This window comes from Rhipicephalus sanguineus, chromosome 1 (genome assembly GCF_013339695.2).
Source record: "Rhipicephalus sanguineus isolate Rsan-2018 chromosome 1, BIME_Rsan_1.4, whole genome shotgun sequence".
Lineage (NCBI taxonomy): Eukaryota > Metazoa > Arthropoda > Arachnida > Ixodida > Ixodidae > Rhipicephalus > Rhipicephalus sanguineus.
The window spans coordinates 192,179,982-192,200,983 of record NC_051176.1 but is presented as its reverse complement, the minus strand read 5'-3'; the positions used below and the strand labels follow the sequence as shown (position 1 = coordinate 192,200,983).

The following is a 21,002-nucleotide window of genomic DNA, read 5'->3' as shown; positions in this document are numbered from 1 at the left end:
TTCATTGTTTTTCAGTGGCAAGTTTGACCATTGGGGTATGAAGATTATTTTAGTATTAATGGTTACACTGGTATGCAAATGTTTAATGTTTATTTCAGCTGGTTGTATGACAGTGTCACCATAGAGTGGCATTCTTCAACAAAAAATGTTGTGTAGTAGCATCACTTCATGCCTTCTATGATTGTAGCGACTCAAGGTGCTATGTCGTTAATGCAATAATTACTACTACCTAAAAGACAGCAATACAGAGCACAATAATGAGCGCAGGTTAATGCCAGCTGTGACACTACATGTTGTGCAATTCCAACATGGACTGCAAGCACACACAAAAAAAAAACAGGTAAAAAAATTGAGGCAATGCTGTAAATAATAGTTCCGGATGAACCAACCTTCACTGATTTGGTCAGTGTGGATGACCCGCAGGACGATGCGAAGAATGGAAGGAATATTTTTGATGAACTGCAACAAACAACGTGAAGTATGAAAACATGAGTGTTTGTGACTATACATACATTATACACATGCACACACAGTGTTTCATGAAATGTGTGAAAATGCTCAAAAATAAGAGAAATGAAACATTTGCTCACAACCTTCATAACTGCATTTTCTGCAGTGACAGACATCAATTACAACAGTAGTTAATTGTAAAATTAACTTAACTTTTTGATTAGCAGAGACACACGCTTGGCTCACATGGAAGTATCGAAGTCCTTCCTTCAAGGAGCCCATTGCCGCTTTGAGATTTTGAAAAAGTGGCCTATGGTAATTATTGCGCAGTTAAGGAATTCGACCAAATCCACCGCTAACCAAAACCAAAGGGCAGATGAGCAAACTAGCAGACAAACAGAATGTCACTGTTTGCGATAATGATTGCAGTAGTGTTAGTTTTTTTTTTTTTTCGTTAACCTATGTGCGCCATGTGCACTATAATCACAAGCACAGCCTACACACCAACGAATAAAGTCAATCAATGGTTTATGCAATGACTCTCGCTCATTCTGGACATCTTGGAAGAGTTTGGCAATTGTGCTATTTTGCGTTTCAGTTTTACCTATGAAATTAGTTAGATTTCATCGCTCTGCTAAAATTATCAACATCTGCTTTTTGGAAATCTCACAGTGGCAATGGGCTCTTCGCAGGAAAGGCTCAGGCTGCAGAAGGCTCAGGCTGCAGAAGGCTCAGGCTCATTATATGTAATTTTAGATCTCTGTCAAGCATCAAGATGCAACATTTCTTCCGTTCTCGTGAAGAAAAAAAAACTATGATAACTGCACTTCTTCGTTAACACAAAGCCGACCAACATCGAAAGACGCATTTCAATTCCTATTACTCGACTACATGACCAAAGTCTCACAGATTAGAACCAAAGTTGACTGATTCTAAAGGCAGTGCACAATTTCTTCAGCAGAGGAAAAAAAAAAAGCCACCGTTAATGACCTCGTGAAGAATGGTACATTTTTTCAGTCCGGGCTTGTGACAACAAGAGCACGTGAAATACTCAGCGACGTTATTCTTTCACGCACATTCTGCCAAAGGCAGCAGCGCACTTCTCAATAGCCTTGTACAAGCCACCAGAGCAGTCTGGTTTCCCTCTCCGTTCGCCTCGTCCGTGTGAGCAGGGGACTTTTGAGGGGAATTCCTCCCGTCAGCTGACATCACTAAGCTCTACCTTTATCCCCCGTGGATTTCTCCCTCATGTGAATACCGCTTTTCTCCCCATGACTCCCCCAATTCAGCACGTCGGCCTCTCCTTTCTCCCCCACCGCCAACCCCACTTTCGCAGTTGCCCTTTCCTCCTCTTTTGTTTGGGTTGGAGGAGAGGGTACGAAGCACATACACACATGTGCTAAGGAAAACAGTTGCAGCCTTGAAGACAAGTCCGCCTGTCGAAATGTCGGCTCCAGTGGCACCCCGTGTTCACAAATTTTTCATCTCTTCAAGCTTCCATCTCCCCTGAACTCCTGCCTGATTTTGGATTGGCACAGAAAAAGTAATTATGAAAGCGGCGAGCAAATATTGCATTTCCCTTATATTTTAGGGCTTTCGGACTTTTTCTTGAAACACCCTGTACATAAGCCAGGCCACCACCTGTATGTTTAACGCAATGGCACATGAAAATAAAAAAGGAGGCTTTCAGTTCCGTGTAAAGCTATGAATAGGATACTGTGCTACTGTAGGAAGTTAGATTAGGTCTCCCTACAGCTATACCAGCAACACATGCAAGAACATGGCACATGTAGATACAGATGTTCATCTACCAGAAAATAAATTGCCAAAATGCACTGCTATGCGACACGACAGCACTGCCTGCTTTTGGAATGATAGTTCGGCGAATGTACATCTTATGATGAGTTGCTAGTATTGCAGCTCCAAAAGCCGCCCTCCTGAATCAAAACTTGACTGCAAGACTTTGCATGCATTGAAAACAGATGTATTGCCATTAAAAGAAATCTCATTTCAGCTAATGTGAAAGAAATTGCAATAATAATAATTGTTGGGGTTTAACGTCCCAAAACCACAACATGATTATGACAGACGCCGTAGTGGAGGGCTCTGGAAATTTTGATCACCTGGGGCTCTTTAACGTGCACCTAAATCTAACCACATGGGCATTGAAAGAAATTGTGTTCTCTGCACTGAGACCGCTGCTGTTTCACAAAAGTACTACAAGCTGCCTCTAGATGGGCAGAAATGTGGGTGTGAAAATAGCATGCACAGGTGTTTGTTAACAAAGAGTGTACTACATTTTGTTAATTCAATATCGGTGCGTCATGTGATGACAGTCCGAAGTACACAATTATAAGCTGCTAAGCCACTTGTTCCTTGGTGAATCATGAAAAAGTCATTCGAGGAATGCCACTTTATCTGGTCGCGCTTGAAGGAGTGGCCAGTTACCTCTCATAGTGTCCCTTAGGTATACAGCGTGTCCCAGCTAATTAGAGAAAAGAAAAAGGAGCCCTTGCCCTATTGGGAAAAAGGGGACAAGTGAAGCTTGGCGTGCATGTGCCTTTCTTTTTTTTCTATCGCAGTGTGCTATTCTCCCTCCTAACTGTTTCCTTCCTCCATGCCTTCATCCCCGTGCTTAGCAGTGCAACACTTCAATTGCTACAGGCAACGATGGTCATGCGGCCATATAAAGGCAACAATGAAATGTGGCAACGTGAAATGACAAGTCACCTCGGATCAGACTGCCATGTCAGAAATGGCTGATCACTGACAAGCCCACGATCGAGAGAGCACAATTATCGGAAAATGGCGCATACACATACGCATGTGACTGGCATTTCTGTACGCTCGCTGCGGCCACATTTTTTGTGTACGTTGCTGAAATCTTCGAGTTATAAAAGCTTCACTTAAAAATATGTAATGAGATACAAAGATGAGACCAACGGTGTTATGTCACAGGTCACCTCACGCATACTGGTAATTTTTTTATGGTAGCAATGCATTTTAATTTTAGTACCCAATTTATGAACCGTAATACTTCGTGTGCACAATGTTATCAATGTATTGACAGCAAGAAAAATTAAAATGCACCTACCACCTCATGTCCAAGTCCATAGAGGTAGCAGATGCAATGGAACACACTTCCATTTTCTTCGAAGTCTTCCTGCAGAGGAAGTTGCTGAAGCAGCACTGGAAAAACCTGTAAAATGAAGATAACTAATTAGTAGCACATGCTTTCTGTGATGTAGTTTACCCAATGATGCTTCTCAAGAGGGATCACAGTGCAAGAAATCCTTTTGCACTTTCAAATAACTATTTCTGAGTTCTTTACTGCTGAATAGTGTGTTCGCAATGTTTTATCAGTGATCAGCACTTTTATAAGACAAACTGTTCTGTTCTCATCCAAGACAAGGATTCTGAAGTATGCTCGAAAAGTGAGGAATGATGATGTATGGTGGTTAGTGGCGCAAGGGCCAGTGATGGCCAAAGAGCGCCACGACAACAGTTAGAGAGTGATCAATGATAGTGTAAGGTGGCTGTATAAGGGACCTGTGCACAAGAAGTGCATAAAACTTATATAAGTAATAAAATTATGGCAGTGAAGTGAAACTTCTTGAATGAGTTAAAACTGTGCGATCGGTGAAATATATAGAAAAGGTGAGACAATACGAGGGCACTACTGCCTCGCAAAGACCTTTGTAAGCAAGAGCCTGGAGGTTTAATGCATTAAAAACATCATACTTCTACCGCAGCATCCTCCTGCAGAGGATGTGCCATGAATCCCCTGTGCAAACGACTTTCAATATAGCGGCGTCATTTATAAAATTTAAAACACACTGATGATCAAAGAGTAGTTCGCGAGCTAAAAATATTGCAGGGTAAAATGGAACAATCTCATAACATGCTTTAAAAAAGTGCTTTTTCCTTTCCGACTATCTCACAACATTGTAGTAGGACATGAAGCAGAGTCAGTGCCTCCCCACATCTACCACAGATCGGAGGTTCACTACCAGACAAGAGGTAATTATGTGTGTCAAAAGTGTGTCCTATTCTCAGTCTCGACAATAGGACATCACTTCGCCTAGATTTTGAAGTGGATGGTCAGTTACCTATAATTGGCTTGATTAAATGAAGCTTGTGAGTCTGGGCATCCCACAAGCGCTGCCAGTACATTCTTAGCCTTTTATGTAAATAAGACTTCATGTCCATTGCAGGGTCAGCCATGGATGAGTTGGCAAGATCTTTACAGATGGATGTGGCCAACTAGTCAGCCAGTACATTGCCTCGGTGTCTCTGTGCCCTAGCAACCAGCTTACGACGACCTGCTGCTTGGAGATGCAAGTGGTGCAAAAAATGAAATAAAGCGATGCAATTGCAGGATTTTTGTGCTTTTTCAAGTGATTTCAAGACTTTTACAATGCTTAGAGAGTCTGTGTATATAACTGTCCTGGATATATTTAGTTCTTTAACGTGTTTAACAGCTGCCAATATCGCATAAGCTTTGGCTGTAAAGATGCTTGTGTCAGGGCGTGAAATGCCAGCATCCGAAAAAGATGGGCTGACCGCTGCATAAGACACGCCATCGTAAGACTCAGATGTGTCTGAAAAAATTCAGACATGAATATTGACGGTGCTCAAAGAGTGGGACATCCATTTTCTCCGTCAGACCTCCTACATGACCTCTCACTGCAGGACGATTATGAAAGAGACGAGAGTGGGACAGAACATTTATGGTAGGTTATGTGGGATGTGCATTGTTCACACTTACTTAAAAAAATAGACAAAGGCTACATAGGTCCTCTGAAAGTGAAGTGACCACTTGTTTGACTCGACACAAAGGCTTTCAACACGGCTTGTTCTGAAGGCACCTGTAGAAAGGCAGATACCTTGATGGTGGGCAAAGTCCAGCATCTTCAAAGCCCTTGGTGTGGCAGACTAATAAATTATGGCCCCGTGATCTAGGCGTGTATATGAGGCTTTTATACAAATTCATCGGACACTTTTTGCCACTACTCCACATAGTGCAGGACAGTAGTACCTTTAAAATGTTCATTGTTTTCATGCTCCTGTTTCTAAGACATTTAATGTGTGGTTCAAAAGTTAGCTTTGAGTCCAGAACCAGGCCTAGGAATTTATGCTCTGCCTCTACAGGTAACCGCTGACCATGCAGGTCAATTACAGAATTTGGATGGAGGGAGGCCTCTCTTTCTAGAACAGAGAACACAGGTGATATTTTGCGGATTTAGCCTGCCCAGCTCTCTCGCCTTGCCTGTCGGTGTGTTCTCTTTCCTTGGGATTTAGTGTGCTTGAAATTTTCGAGGTTTTTTTGCTGTTGGAGAATCGCAAAGCATACCTCATGCCTTGTTCTGCTTTCTCTGCGCTTTCCTGTATGCATTGTTCCACCGGGGAACACGTTTGGAACCTATACCGCTCGCTTCAAGAATACATTTAGAAGCGGCATCACTTAGAAAATCTGTAAAATACTTTACAGCATCATTTAAGCTTAGAGCAGACATGTCTGCCCATGTCATGTGAGTAAGGGTTCGATACCATTCCCAATCGGCTGAGTCAACCTTCCACCGAGGGGCCGGCAGAAAGGGTTCATTTTGAATTGGTGCACTCAAGATTAGCGGGAAATGGTCTCTTCCATAAGGCTTTTTAAGAACGCTCCATTTAAAATAGGGTAAAAGTGCCGGAGATGCAATGCTGAGATCTAAAGTGGAATATGATTTGTTTGCAAGGCTAAAATACGTGGGCTCCTTCGCAGTTAAGAGACATGTTCCAGAAGTAAAAGAGACTGTTCAATAAGACGACCTCGCGCATCACAGCAAGAACACCCCACAGACTACTGTGGGCATTGAAATCTCCAAGAACCAAGAACGGTTCTGGTAGTTCATCTACAAAGGACTGAAATTCATGTTTATGCAGCTAGTAATGCGGGGGTACCTATAAAGAACAAATGGTGATTCGTTTATAAGAAGAACTGTTCAGACGCCAACTGCCTCAAAGGATGTCTGACGTGCTAAAAGTGTACGCGCTACACTTCTGTCTACTATAATGGCTACGCCATTAGATGACACCACAGAATGATCGCGGTCCTTACGCAAAATAACATAGTGGCAGAGAAAGTTAGTATGTTTGAATTTTAGGTGTGTTTCCTGTATACACAGCACTTTTGAATTACGAGGGCGGTCCGATAAGTACTTAGCCTTCAAAAGAAAAACAACAATTTTGGAATGGTGTCGATTTAATTCTACACACTTGACCCAGCGATCCTCCAACTTCTTTATCCCGTCAGAAAAATATGTTTTCTCCTGAGCTGCAAATAAGGCTTCTGTGGCGGCGATAACTTTTTCATTCGACTCAAATTTTGTCCGGCGTGTGACTTTTTCAAGTTGGGAAAAAAGAAGAAATCACTCGGGGCCAAATCTGGAGAATACGCTGGATGGGACACCACTTCGTAGCGCAGTTCGACCAACTTGGCCGTGGCGACGGCGCAGGTGTGAGCTGGCGCGTTGTCATGGTGGAAAAGCACCCTTTTTTTTCCCCCAAATGTGGCCGTTTATTCGCAATTCGGCGTCGAATCAGCCCAGTAATTCGGCGTAGTAGGGTCCTGTCACCGTTTTGCCCTTCTCAAGGTAGTCGATGAAGATCACACCTTGAGAATACCAGAAAATGGTGGCCATCACATTTCCGGCCGATGCGACAGTCTTCGTCTTTTTCGGAGCAGGTTCGCTGGGTGCAGTCCACTGTTTTGACCGTTTTTTGGTCTCTGGTGTGTACCAATGGATCCATGTTTCGTCGACGGTCACAAAACGACGCAGGAACTCTTTCAGATTACGCCTAAACAGCTTCAAACACTGCTCTGAAGTGGTCTCACAGACGCGCTTGTTGTCGGAGTGAGCAAACGCGGCACCCATCGCGCCGACAGCTTTATCATGCCCAAAATTTCATGCAGGATATGACCCACGTGGTCTTTTGAGATGCCTACTGTCTCAGCTATCTCGCGCACCTTCAGCCAACGGTCTGCCAATACGAGGTCGTGGATTTTTGCCATGTTATCGGCCGTGGTAGCCGTTTGCGGGGCCCCTGGGCGAGGGTCATCAAAAACCGACGTGCGACCGTGTTTAAACTCATTGAACAAATTTTTGACAATTGCCATCGAAGGAGAACGCTCACTGTAGACGGCATCCAGTCGCTCTTTGATTTCGCTGCGCGATTTCCCTTCCAAAAACAAGAATCTAATCACCGGCCGATATTGCTCTTTTTCCATTTTTAACGGACACACGAAAATCGCCCGCTTTCTCAAGCGGCCAAAACGAAAACCGCGGGCACGATTCGACTGGACCTTTGCATGTGTCCCTCTAAGAGAGCGTACTCAACGTCAGTATATGTCTCGTGCGATAGCGTCGCGCTCTCGCGGTGAGGCTAAGTACTTATCGGACCGCCCTCGTAAGTTTATGGATAAGTTCCTGTACATCATCACGGTTTCTAAGAAGGCTTCTGATGTTTCCATTTTATTATTTGCGGCTCCATATTAAACATAAAATGGTGCTGTGTGTAGAGTGTTCACGCGGATAGTTTCCTCATTCAGGAAACAGGACCACCGTCCAGCCCTGTCATGGGTTTCTTTGCTTTCTTGGCACGGTGTAAAGATCCGCGCCGGTCTTTCGACATCAGAGGTGCCGACGTCATGTTCGTTGCCTTCTGGTTGGCACTGGATGCCCACATGTGTGGGCTAGTAGTTAGAGCTTCCGGCCTCGCCTGGTGAAACGAGGCCTTGAAACAAGACGGCCCTGGAGTCGCCAGGATCTGTTCACGACTTGGTAGAGTAATGAACTACTTCCGCAATGGGGGCAGGCACTATACTGACGGCTCGCTCTACTTGAGCAGGGCAAGTGGTGGAGGGCAGCGCGACGCTGCCCCCTGATGTGCCGCATCTGCATAGGTCATGCCATGAAATGGTGAGCATCTCTTCCTGGCTTCCGTGAAAGAGACGTTTTCCTCGACTTTCAATGAGACAATGCCTTTCTCCTTTTTCCACATGGCACAAGACCGTGAGTACGCTGGGTGGTCACCACCGCAGTTCACACAGTGAGCTGCAGCTTCACAGTTGTATGAAATGTGGTCTTTGGAAGCACACCTGGCACAAGTGTACTGTCCTTTGCATGTAAGAGAGCTGTGGCCATATCTTTTGCACTTAAAACATCTTCGTGGATTCTGTACGTATGGACGGACTCGCAGTTTCGTATAGCCTGTTTCTATGGCCTCTGGAAGTTTGCTCGAACAAAATGTCAGTATTATGTGCTTGGTTAGCTCCTCCGTGTTTTGCCTTCTTATTTTAATTTTTGTACACTGACAACATTTTGTTGTTTCCAGCCATCGAGAAGTTCAAGTTCAGAAAATTCAAAGAGTCATCATCAGAAATGGCCCCACGAACGGTGTTCATGAACCCACGTGTGGTGACTGTGACAGGGATACTTCCAAATGATGTAAGGTTAGGGAGATTTTCGTACTGCTTTTTGTCCCCGAGTTCGAGGAGCAGATCACCACTGGCCATTTTAGATGCCTTGCAACCTGGTCCTAGTTTTTCGGTGTGGCTTTTTACCATCAAAAATGGCGAGATGGTTCTTGCTTTTTCATCAGACGGTTCGCTGTGAATGACATGGATGACACGGTACTTGGGAAAATGCTCATGCGTATTGAAAAAGAGTTGGATTGATGCTTTGGTCGGTGCCCTTTTCAGGGTATGATTGGACTTTGAAAGAGATGTGCTCAACGTAGCATGTGTGTTATGTTTCGGCAGCGGTGCCAGCCACCCACCACCGAGCCTAACAAGGGGATGTGGCAGGAAATGTCAGACAAATTGTGCCAATGCAAATGTGTGCTATAACATAATATGGAGTAAGCAAGATTGCGAACCCTCACAAGGTTAACCCTTCCGCCAGGAAATGTGAAAGTAAATGGAAGCGAGGAGAGGACGGGAAAGGTTAAAAGTGAAAGAGAAAGACAAAGATGTAATGAGAGAGAGACAGGAAAAGGCGACTGTCGATTTTCCCTGGGTGGGTCAGCCCAGGGATGCTATCTATGTGAAGCCGGGGCCAAAGGTGTGTGTTGACTCTCCTGGGGGGCCTTAAAGGGCCCCTCACCAGGTTTGACAATTTTGAGCTAACGAGCGCAATGCATACACTGGGCGTTCACGATCACGTCTGCCAAAATTTGCAACGCTACGCGCCGCGGAAATGGGTCAACTTTCAAGGTGAACGCTGCTTGCCCTTCCTCTCGTGGGCGTGCACTTTAGAGAATGAGGGGATGACGTACATGAGAAAATGGCCCTACGTAGATGGTAGTGCTGTGACGTCGCTCCTCTACGTAGACGACTGTACTCTGACGTCGCCAACAGTAGCACGTGACACTGCGATAATTATTTGACACGACATGTGTAGTTTGTGTAATTTGTTGCTTGAACAGATTAATAAAACTTGAGAGAAATAATGAGACACACAAAGGGAATGTGTGCCTCTTTCTCATTTTTTTTCTTGTGAATTGCAGCGAGATGCGGGGTTAATGTGCCTCCCTTTCCTATGCGTTCGTGTCCCCGCGGTTAGCGCATCGAGCAGACGGCAGCCCTGGAAACGAAAGTAATGTTCTGACGCGTTCGAGCACTCATTATGCTAATTTATTCTACCACGTCCAAGTAAATGTTAATGCGGCACTGGCTCATGATACTGCCAGTGCCCGTACAAATGTCTCAACGTTCATGCCCGTCCCGCAGAAACAGGCAGTACACCACAGAGAACGCCGACAAAACGCCCACGGCCGCTACATAAAAACAAAGGTAGCGGCCGTGCAAAGCCGCTCGCGTGCTCGGGCACGTCATACGCACATGACCATGCATGCGCATGACGTGTTCATGCATATGTGTCAAGTGAAGAGGGCAGGGAAGGAATTTGGCTTGCTAAGGCTACACGGGACGAGTGGCAAGGGTTTGAAACTCGCCTCCTCGCATCATGGTTTCGTGCCGCTACAAATTATTGTTTTTCTCAGCTCGTAATGAACCGATTTGAAAAATTCTTGCGGCATACTGCTCTTAATTTGGCACACAACAACTTCCAGCGTCTAACTAAAATTTGCTATGTGGCCTGGTGAGGGGCCCTTTAAAGGTTTAATCACCTGGCATCGGCTCAACCCCCAGGATCCCCTTTTTCCTGAACACGACTAAGCCATGCACGGCGAGTCGTGGGAGGGAGTCGAAACACCCCCCCCCCCCTTATCTCGGGTCTACGGTGTCACTACACACCGAACGCCTGCCAAAGCAGACGCCCCTGCGGGGGAAAAGAGAGGAATGAACGTACCACTTGCGTTCGCTGGTTCTACTATTGATTTGTAGGCCTGATACCCGAGGTGCAATAAAAAATGGGATGAAATGCAAATAAGCCAGAAGTTCAGGGAAGGACTGGAGCTTAAGAGATGAAAAATCCTTGAACACAGGGCGTGCTGGAGCCAACATTTCGACGAGTGGTCTTGTCTTCTTCAAGCAGCAACTGCCTACCTTAGCATGTGTATGTGCATGCTTCATACACTCTCCCCAATCAAAACAGAAGAGGAGGTGAGGTCAAATGTGAAAATTGGGGGAGGGGGGAGAGAAGGAAAAGAGAGGGGGAGATGTGAGATAAGGTGCAAAATTTGGTGAGTAAAAGGAAACAGGAAGCACATCAATGAAAAGAAAGAAAAAGAGGAGAGCTGGGCATAGTGATGGTGGATGAACCAATCCTTTGCGCTCCCAAGTTCTAGGCAGTTCCTTTGCATATCTGCTATGTTGCCTTAACACTTCCAAGTAAAACTCCTGATTCAGCCTGTTGAGAAGAAGGAACAAGTCTAGTGAAAAATTATGAAGACATGAAAAAAACATCCGTTGTCTTCACATTTGAGCAAACATGTCATGCTTTTTTCAGTCACAGTGAGCCAATGGTCTTCCGCTGGCTCAAAGCTTGTTTAGTATCAGGGTCGTAGCCATTACACCAACTTCCAACCACGATGAACTTTGAAAGAAAGTCTGGGTCAGTTTATATATGACTTATCTTCTAGCATGCTTGACACGTTCCTTTGGCCCTGTGTAATCAGGCAGGGTACAAACACACATGTCTAAGTTCATGTTCGAAATCCATTCATAAGACCTCCAACTCAGGCCAGTAGGTTATGAAATCTTGTCAATCATGTAGTCATAAACTCCTACAATTTTTTGCTGAACGTATTTGACATCCTCTTCGGTAAGACTGGTTAGAAGTCAGCTGAAATGATGATGCCCTTCGATGCTTATTTCTCCTCTTTGGAACCACTCAGGCGACTCAAAAACGTGTGTACAGGTGAGTGACTTCTGCATAAAGGCATTTTGAAGCACTGCAAGTGTGTCTGAGGCGTTTATCAAAGACAAGAAAAAGATCAGTAAGCCTTGCAATTCAGTATGCAACAACGATAGTTCCCAAGTGGAACACGAAAACAATGGACAAATTTACAATGACGCACTATAGTGAGGTGAATTTGGCTAATGAATCATGAAGCATCCATTATAGTAACCTAGAAGTAGAACACGGAACTACAATAAAAAACTTTGTGAAGCTGGTCCGGTTTATTCTGAGACTGCCCTTGTATGTTTCAAGCATGGGTACTCTCTCGGAGTGTGCAATGTCTTGACTGCTGGGTTCAGTTTATATCAAGAACTTTACCTCATACCAGCAGGAAGTTTCTTTTCACTAGCATTTTGACAGTGTATGTGCAACATATAAGACATGCTTCTTGTCCCGTGATGCTTTCACTTGTGCAAGCACGCACAGTCTATTTCCAACCAATCTTCCATAGCACAGTACAAATACAGAGCATCGGTAGGCTACAGTGTCAGTTCAAGGGGCATGACTAGTTCTGCTTGCCTACAAAGACAAACTGATTGAGCACAATAACTGATTATAAGGAGGCTTGGGGATGGTTCTCAAGCTGATAGCCACTAATTTGAATGCTAAAGGAAATAGAAGTGGAGGGTGGTGATCAGGTAGTTGCTGCAAGGAGTTTTCAAAACAAAGGGTTCCTGCACAATAGGCACATACCTATTTTCAGACCTGTGAAGCCATGACTTTTCCACTTAGTGCCCAAGAGACAAAGAGGAATCCACAGCGGAATTGTAAATTCTAGAAGCCCTATAGGCAGGTTCAATAATCTTTTCTCCCCCACACACAAACCGAAGACTGGAAGAGCCCATGCTCCGAAGGCTACAGATGAGCACATTCCCATCCCTCGCAAAATTACACCTATGGTACCCCTTGAATAACGAACTGCAATGCCCCCGCTGTGGGGAGCTTGTGGCCCTGTACTGTGAAATGTGGTCTTGCAAGTACAACCCTCTGGTAGACCAAATCCCACTCATGAAGCAAAGGGAGGTCACCCTTCGCAGTAGTGACCCTGACCATCTGCAAATATTTGTCAGTTGTGCCATGGAAGTGGAGGGAACCAGCAGGCAGCCAGACCAGACAGTCTTCCTATTCAACTTGTAAAAATTGTCACTGCCAAATAAAATGTTTTTAATAAATAAATAGGTCAGTAAATAAATAAATCCTGTATACCATGGACATCACTATGACTAATGCACATGCCCCCAAATCTACATATATGAATTTTTTGCTTCATCCAGCTTACAGAAGTGGCATACATTAGGCAATCAAAGTCAATAAAAATTGCCTCATTTTTTTCATTAATAGTATTTGAAATGCCTTTTTGAGCTTCCACGTAAGAATTTTCAAGAACTGTCTGAGCAATTATTTCTGCTTTACTTCTCTTCTAAACATCAATGATTATGCTACATTTTAAAAGGACTTATAGTAACACATCAAAATTAGGCTTGGGTAAATGTATGATTGAATATTGTAATACCTGATATTATTTTTGGCTTGAATATTTCTATTTGACGTTTTTAAAGTAACTGAAACGAACAACATATTTTTCATGGATGCAGGCTAAACTGAGGCCTGTAAAAGTGGTGTGCCACTTTTACAGGCCAACTTGTACCAAGTTTATTTGTCTTTACAGAATGGAATTATTAAGGTTTGTGTGTAGACAGAAAGCACAATGCATCCTAGCATAAACTACTTGCAGTCAAGGATGCCTTTTACAGCATCATGACAAGTGAACATGACACAGTGAACATGAAATGGCCCTGCAGCAGCAAGGCTGAACCACCACACTGTTTTAAGTACATATACAACAATGAGCAAGAACCTACAATCAAATTTTCTATGCTACTAGGGCTGACTTTGCTTCAAACAAACCAACCAATCAACAAACAAAACAGACAGACAAACAAAAACAATATCAAAACTTAGATTCAATGGGGGTAAAAAAAGGTTTAGTGGTAAGAAAAGAGTTTGCTTTTTCAAAGGTGGGACACCTTAAAGGGACACTAAAGTGAAACAATGAATTGGTTTAGATTAAGCATTACTCCGTGAACTCTAATGTCGTTAATTTCACCGTCATATGTTAATCAATAAAGGAGAATATCAAGGTCAAATTTTTTTAAATTCCGCGCCGAAATCTCCGGGCGTGACGTCACGGATTTCAAAGTGTATTTTTGGTATTTCAAAGTGTATTGATGGTACAAGACAGTAAGAGAAAAAGCTTTTCTTCAACCACTTACCTGTGCGACAGGCACAACGGTGACACCAACCAAGATGAGCTTGGCAACAGCACCACATATATTGTCCTTGGCATGCCTGTTGTCCTCACGTGCTAGCATCGTGGAGAGAGCTTCCAGCAATGCCGGATACTCACTAATTCTCGAGTTTAGGGAACATGTATTACAATTGCACAGTTATGAAACTCTTGCACAAGATGCGCAAGCTATTTGAAAATACCGCTTTGGACCACCAGTGACATTAATATTATTAGTCTATCTAAGGGCTTAACTAAGCTATTATGCACCAAACAACCTGCTACGTATCTAGCACATTTATTCCAGAGTAGGAGTGTCCAGTCTAACACAGAAGATGAAAGTACACGCACACTCAATCACTTAACACATTAGCCATAGTGACTTTTAGATCATCACATTCTTAAATGTGACAAAATCATTTGTTTTTGAGGTGAGACCTGTGCTTATGATAAATTATCATCTGTGACAATGAGAAAGAAGTGGCGCTAGTAGTCAGGTGTCCTTCAAGTAACTGAGCTTCTCCTGCAGGTCAAGACCAAAATGAGTAAGAACACTAAAAAGCATATGATGTTCACTGCCTTGCTACTTTAGGTGGCAGAATCAACAGCCAGGCTTACAGTGCATAAGGATATTAGGTGTCACTCCCAGTAATGAATTTGCTTCCTAAACAAGGTCTGTGAGACCAAACAGTGGTTGGCTGTGAACATTAGTAGCCACATCATTCTCAGTGTGGCATCCTAGTTAGAAATATTTATGTTACCACACTGCTATGCATGGAAGGCTTTGCTGAGAGGGAGACTAGCAGTTGCATGACGGTGATATCTTGCCAAATTTTGGCAGCAGTGACAAACATCAACAAGCGCCAGCTGAACTGAACATGTAGCCTAATTAAAGCCAAATTCAGCTAATTACTGAGGCTGAAGACAGGCTTATTGAGCAGTCTCTTGACACAGTGGCATAAGAAGCAAAGTAAAATACTGTCAAACCTGACTATATCGAACACAGGTAAATCAAATCATCCTTTATAGAGCTATTTTCAAACACGACTATGCTTTAACATTAATGCATAGGAAAAGTTATGGCTACATCGAAAAAAACAGCCGGAACACTTCAAACATTGAACATGGGGCAGCGTGAAACACCCTAAGAAATTGGCTTTCCCTCAAAGTTGTTTTTTTTTTCACAAGGACTTGACCTTTTTACAGGGAAGGGGACTTCACTGCATGCATGTGGGAGTGTGAACAGTGTGATGAGGGCAGGGCTGGGCAAAGATACTTTGAAATTGTATCGCGATACGATACAAGATACTCAGGCAAGAAGTATTGGAGATACAGATACAAGATACTACCGCAATAATTGTATCCAATACGATACTTGCCAATTGTATCTTAAGATACTTCGATACATTCGCAAATTTGTTATTATAGACCCCCCATAACGTAGTAGCGACCGCCTATGTATGAAAAGGTTTGCTTGAAAATGTCTTTAATGTGACCAATTTGGTTTCATTTTAATGAAATGTCTGTTAGTATCTCAAAAGTTTTGTCCTTCTTGCTCAAAGTGCATCAGTTTACTTCCGACAGAACTCATTGGTGTTTGTTTTGGCTGCTTAACAGGACAGCTCTTGATTGACAGCGGCTCTTGCTTGTCATTTTTGTAATTGATGGGGAGGCGCTGCTTAGCTTGCCGACCAGCTAGCGGGTCGCCATCTAATCACAAGAACTTCAATAAGAAGCCTTCGTACGATGGCGCAAATACCGGTGTAGAGTTTAACCTTGTCTATTAAACACAGTTTATGCAATACCGAATCACCGCGGTGTACAGCAGCAACGACGTTGCTAGCGACATTTTTTTGTGACCATTGTGTATACTTAAAGCTTATAAAACTGCAGTGAATTTTCATATTCTACTTATCTGCTGGCGTAAAGCGTTCGCTATCAATATACTCACTAGCGTGCAATCTTTTAATAATTTTTCTTCAACGAGAGAACATGTGCACCCCAGAAATGCCTAATACCTATTGTATTGTCACACGGTGGTGACGATGAAGAAGGCGGCAGTCACTCTGTTAGAGACGAGACTGCGCACTGGGCAAGCATGTGCCCAGAAAACTAAGTAACTGGTGGCAATAAAAGTCGTGGGCCTTCGGTATTCTGATCATCGGCGGAAAGCGTGGTCTTTTATACATCAGCGATCGAACCTTCCAGCGTTACCGCTGGTGCTTCCGTAAGCTCACCAATGAACTAGAGTGCTCGTGCCCTGCGCATAATTTTAATAATCATTGTTGCGGTTTTGCATCACAAAACCACGATATGATTATGATGTACGCCGTAGTGGAGGACTCCGGAAATTTCGACCACCTGGAGTTCTTTAACGTGCACCTAAACCTAAGTACACCGGCCTCTAGCATATCGCCTCCATCGAAATATGGCCGCCGCAGCTGGGATTCGCGCGTAATCTCAAACAATCGCGAAGACTTCGAAACATCGGGGCGCGGCTTGAGCCGAACGCTGCTAATATTTCTTTTGTGGTTTAAACCCGATCATACCAAAATAAAGAAATAAGAGTGCGTGGCAGTGTACTTGCACAAATCGTCGCAGGACACCGCTGCTATTCACGGTATTGCCACTTACAGCTCCGATTACCTGGCGATTAGTCATAGTAAAAAAAAAAAAAATTAGAGAGGCCTCAAAAAGAAAAATAAGTAGACGTACATAAAATAGAAAAGCCGTTCTGTATCAAACATTCATCGTAAATAAGTATTGAAACACGATACAGGCGGCACCCCTAATAGCTATGACAATTAAGCATGAAGTACCATCAACTTCCTTCTTAATGAAAGACAATAAAAAGACTTAGTGCCTTTGCAAAATTCACTGAAATGGCTCGTTTGGAGGCTCACGAGAAAAACGGATCATTTAGTATAGCAATTTCTCTCAAATCTCCTTCCTAACAACTTTAAGATGGGTCCTAATATTTCCAATTTCCATTATTATAGTGCGAACTCACTTTCACTGTTTTAATAAGCAGTAAGCAGGTACTGTATACTCAGTGTGCGCCCACATAATAACATATTTATTTTCAAAATCGCCTTGGCAGACAGTAAACTAAAGTGAAATATAAATGTGTAAAAAATAGCAGAAATAAAGCAGACAGTTCAAAGTGAGAATAAAGCAGAGAGCTTATTTTGGCAGCACGTTACAAGAAACATATTGCTGTGACCAGACCGAAAAAAAAAAACAGTTCAGAGCCCTAGGTAATGTACGGGATGCAAGAGAAGGACAACTAAGAAGGCACTTGTGCTAACAATCAAATGATTATTTCAAAAAATCTTTCAAGAAAGATAGCAGGAAGATAAAAATAATAATGTTAGGGTTTAACTTCCCAAAACCACGATGCCATTATGAGGGACGCCGTTGTGGCCACCTGGGGTTCTTTAACGTGCACCTAAATCGAAGTGCATGGGCCTCAAGTATTTTCGCCTCCATCGAAAATGTGACCGCCGCGGCCGGGATTCAATCGACAGCAGGAAGAAAAAGTTGTGGTGCACGAAGCTATCTTCTGTGAGGTAAACGCTTGCTCTATTAGATCTAGCATCGGTACTAGTGGTGCTATAATTAGGATCCTGTTTGCACATAAGTCAATTGCATGTAAGTCTAAGTTACATCCACAAAATCCTTCAAATCGCTGATGTGCAAACGCCACGAGACGCAAAGCAACCCTATGCTTCAGATTTCGTAACGAAGTACACCGCAGGATAGCGGCATCAGAATATGCGCGATAATCACCGCATGCCTTGTGGTACACGACGCTGTAGAGTGGATCAGGCTAAGTGTCATGGCACTGGCACAGGTAAAAAGAAAAAAAAAATCGAGAAAAAATCCAGGGCGTGAGCTGAGCATAGACGTTCGCGCGATTGTTCTGTCGAGACTGCGCGAGCGCTGTCATGTTACTCTGCTCAACCAAAACGGACGCGCACGCCTCATCACCTGCCCTCACTGGTGGACTCTGCCAGAAAGATAGAATTGTCACTGCCCATAGTTTTACTCAGGTGGTTTAGTGGTACCAGTACCAACTTGAGAAGCGGAATTGAGCCAGCGATTATTGTTTCGTACGGTGGTGTTCCTATAGAAGTATCTTGTATCTTAAGATACACGATACATTATTGAATGTATCGGAAATACAGATACAGATACTCATCTTGCCAGACGTATCGCGATACAGATACAAGATACCCAAAGTGTATCTAAGATAGTATCTAAGATACATGTATCTTCGATACTGCCCAGCACTGGATGAGGGCAATGCGCAAAGCGAGTAGAAGCTACCACTTGCAATCACATGCTTTTCCCGATGATTCCCCATCGTTGCCGCCCATCACACGTGGTCGCCCTTTGGGTCTTCGCAACTCCCCACTCCCTTTGGTAACATGATGGCAGCCATGAAACAGAACCTGCTATTTTCCGCAAAGCTGGTGATGCTCAGTTCACTCGAATATGAAGAAAAGAAGATTGAAGTTGCTGACGTGCTTCACTATAGTACTCGCCGAGTACTATAGTGAAGAACAAGGTCGGCATTATGGCCAAGACGAACTAGAGGCCTCCGGTGCCTGAAGAGTACGCATAGCGGCGTATGATGATGTTGAGGCACTGTTTACAATGATACCGCACTTTCTCATTCATAACTTGCACCTCCAACTACAAACCGCAGAAAAATAAGAACTAATGAAAATTTCCACGTACTGCCATGAAGTAGCTTTCCTTGCGAAATGAAGTTCGCACCAAAAATGCGGCAAATTCTTTAGAAGTTTTATACAGAATTATACGATACATTGAGCTGTTTCCCTTTTTTTACACGTTCGATATATGTGGGTTTGACTGTATTTGAACTTTATATATCAAACAGTGTCTGAATATATAGCTGCTATGTCTTAAGTCATCACTATATCCTCATGTACCTTGCACAACCAATGACATGCAGGACTAATGACACTCGGTAGATAACCAACACGCCCTATATGAAAGTTCACACTTTTTGCTGTGTTCATTTCAGACAATGCAAAGTACAGTGCTCATCAAATGAAACCCGAACACCGGCAAGCCTTCGCAGTGGTATAGTGCGTGCCGTCCAGTTGTCACCATGGACAGGCGCGCATATGTGCAGTGCGGTCAAACCGGATGCGCGCGCCCGTCAATGGTGATAACTGGACAGTGCGCACTATACCATGCGAAGGCTTGCCGCTGTTCGGGTTTCATTTGACGAGCACTGTACATGGCAAGAAGCAGCAGTTAGCAATACAGAGTTGTGGCATGGAGCGGCAAAATCTGCACTCCATTTATGTAAAACATTAGCAATACAGAAGGGAAGAGTAAATATATGAAAGGATACGCCTGAAGGATGTCATGTGCATTTTGGATGAGTACACCAAGTCCAAAAACAGCGTTGCTACGAACTTCACCGTTCTGGTCTCGCATTCCATTGAGAAAAACCTGTAGCAGTGGGCGGCAAAATGGGCCAATGCCTGCTTGTCCCAAACCTTCAGCCACTTCAGCAAGAGTACCAACTGCATATGACCTGTCTGTTGTGCTGCTTTGCTTTTTCTGCATGAAACAGAGTGGTGATCAGAGAGCATTAAAATCATTAAGGGGCTTCAAGGGGCATCAAGAAAATCAAGGAAGTCTAATACCCCTGTTAGACGGGTACTTTCAAAGTAGAAAAAGTACTGTCACATGGTTGCACCCACAGGAGACCTACCCAAAAAGAGCTTTGAGTCAAGGGAGCCCGCAAGCATCCTATGAAACTTTAAGGGTATATTCTTGTTTCCAGAGGGTACATGACAACAACAAAGCTTTTTATAATGGGGTCAACACATTCGGTTTTTATTTATTAAAGAGCAAGTTTCACGGTATTCTAGAAATATATGAATGCTAAAAACTGTGCTGATAGCCACAATCTTTATATGTCTAGGCACCCGAATCTATAATGAGCTTGAGCAAGCACTTCGGATATTCGAACAAATATTAAAGTATGCGAATTCACTTCGAAACGAATTTAAATTATTGTAAATTTCAAAATATTCAAAATTAACGAATAGACATATGGGTGATTCCACGTGAGATCGAACATGTCTGCCCGGTCGATATTTTTGTTTTGCCTGGGTTTTTTATATGTTATGTGGGCACATTCAAAGTGCCTGGAACCGAAAATTTTATTTCCAAGAAACGCTCCCAGCGCGCCAAAAAAATATTTGAAGGTGGCGGCACGGGCCTCCTGTTTTTGCTCACTGCAATGTTTTCGGATTTCACGGCCGAATATAGATGATGTGTCGAAAATTTTTTTTGCTGGTTTTAGTACGCATTACTGTGAATTACATCCATGCGTTTTTTATGCCGCCCTCAAAAAGAAGAAAATGTGAAAAAATGGCAGACACGGCCGAAATCAAAAAAGTGTCCTAAGTTTGAGGCACCTTGGCGCCTTTCCTATTTCAAACAGAAACTTGAAAACAGTGTAAATTATAAAAAAGAGTCTTTGCAACATTTATAAGGAAGATCATTTTCCTACGGGCAGCGCAAAAAAAAAAAAGAAAAAAAAGTTACAGAAGCGAGTTTTTTAAAAAAGTTCATTTTCAAAAAATAAAAAAAAACTCCGGTCTCAATTTTGGCGACAATTTTTTATCGAAGAGCGCTTATGTCAGTGAGCACATGGTTTTAATATCATATGTCCTCATTTGCTTTGTTCACGAGATATATAACGTGCCAAAATGACCCTTGCTGTGTGTGCTCACTTCGGTGCGACTGATGGTTGTTATCAGCTTGCATTGTGCGTAAATCTAGTTTTACTTATTCTCCTGCAGCAA

The 21,002-nt window shown here is 43.3% G+C and overlaps 1 protein-coding gene and 1 long non-coding RNA gene across 2 annotated transcripts in view; one reads left to right on the top strand and one right to left on the bottom strand.

Moving 5' to 3' along the window:
* LOC119404496 (uncharacterized) overlaps nucleotides 1-4,896 on the top strand; it is a 46,707-nt gene extending 41,811 nt beyond the window's left edge. The window contains exons 4-5 of the long non-coding RNA XR_007417095.1: nucleotides 4,402-4,470; nucleotides 4,665-4,896. This is a non-coding gene — a long non-coding RNA (uncharacterized LOC119404496). The remainder of the gene's footprint in view (nucleotides 1-4,401; nucleotides 4,471-4,664) is intronic.
* The window catches only part of LOC119404483 (importin-4), a 142,453-nt gene that overhangs the window by 5,652 nt on the left and 115,799 nt on the right, over nucleotides 1-21,002 (bottom strand). The window contains exons 24-27 of the mRNA XM_037670995.2: nucleotides 19,535-19,746; nucleotides 14,132-14,264; nucleotides 3,545-3,649; nucleotides 390-459 (exon numbers count right to left, since the gene is read on the bottom strand). Of these exons, the coding sequence (XP_037526923.1) occupies nucleotides 390-459; nucleotides 3,545-3,649; nucleotides 14,132-14,264; nucleotides 19,535-19,746 (520 nt within the window). The remainder of the gene's footprint in view (nucleotides 1-389; nucleotides 460-3,544; nucleotides 3,650-14,131; nucleotides 14,265-19,534; nucleotides 19,747-21,002) is intronic.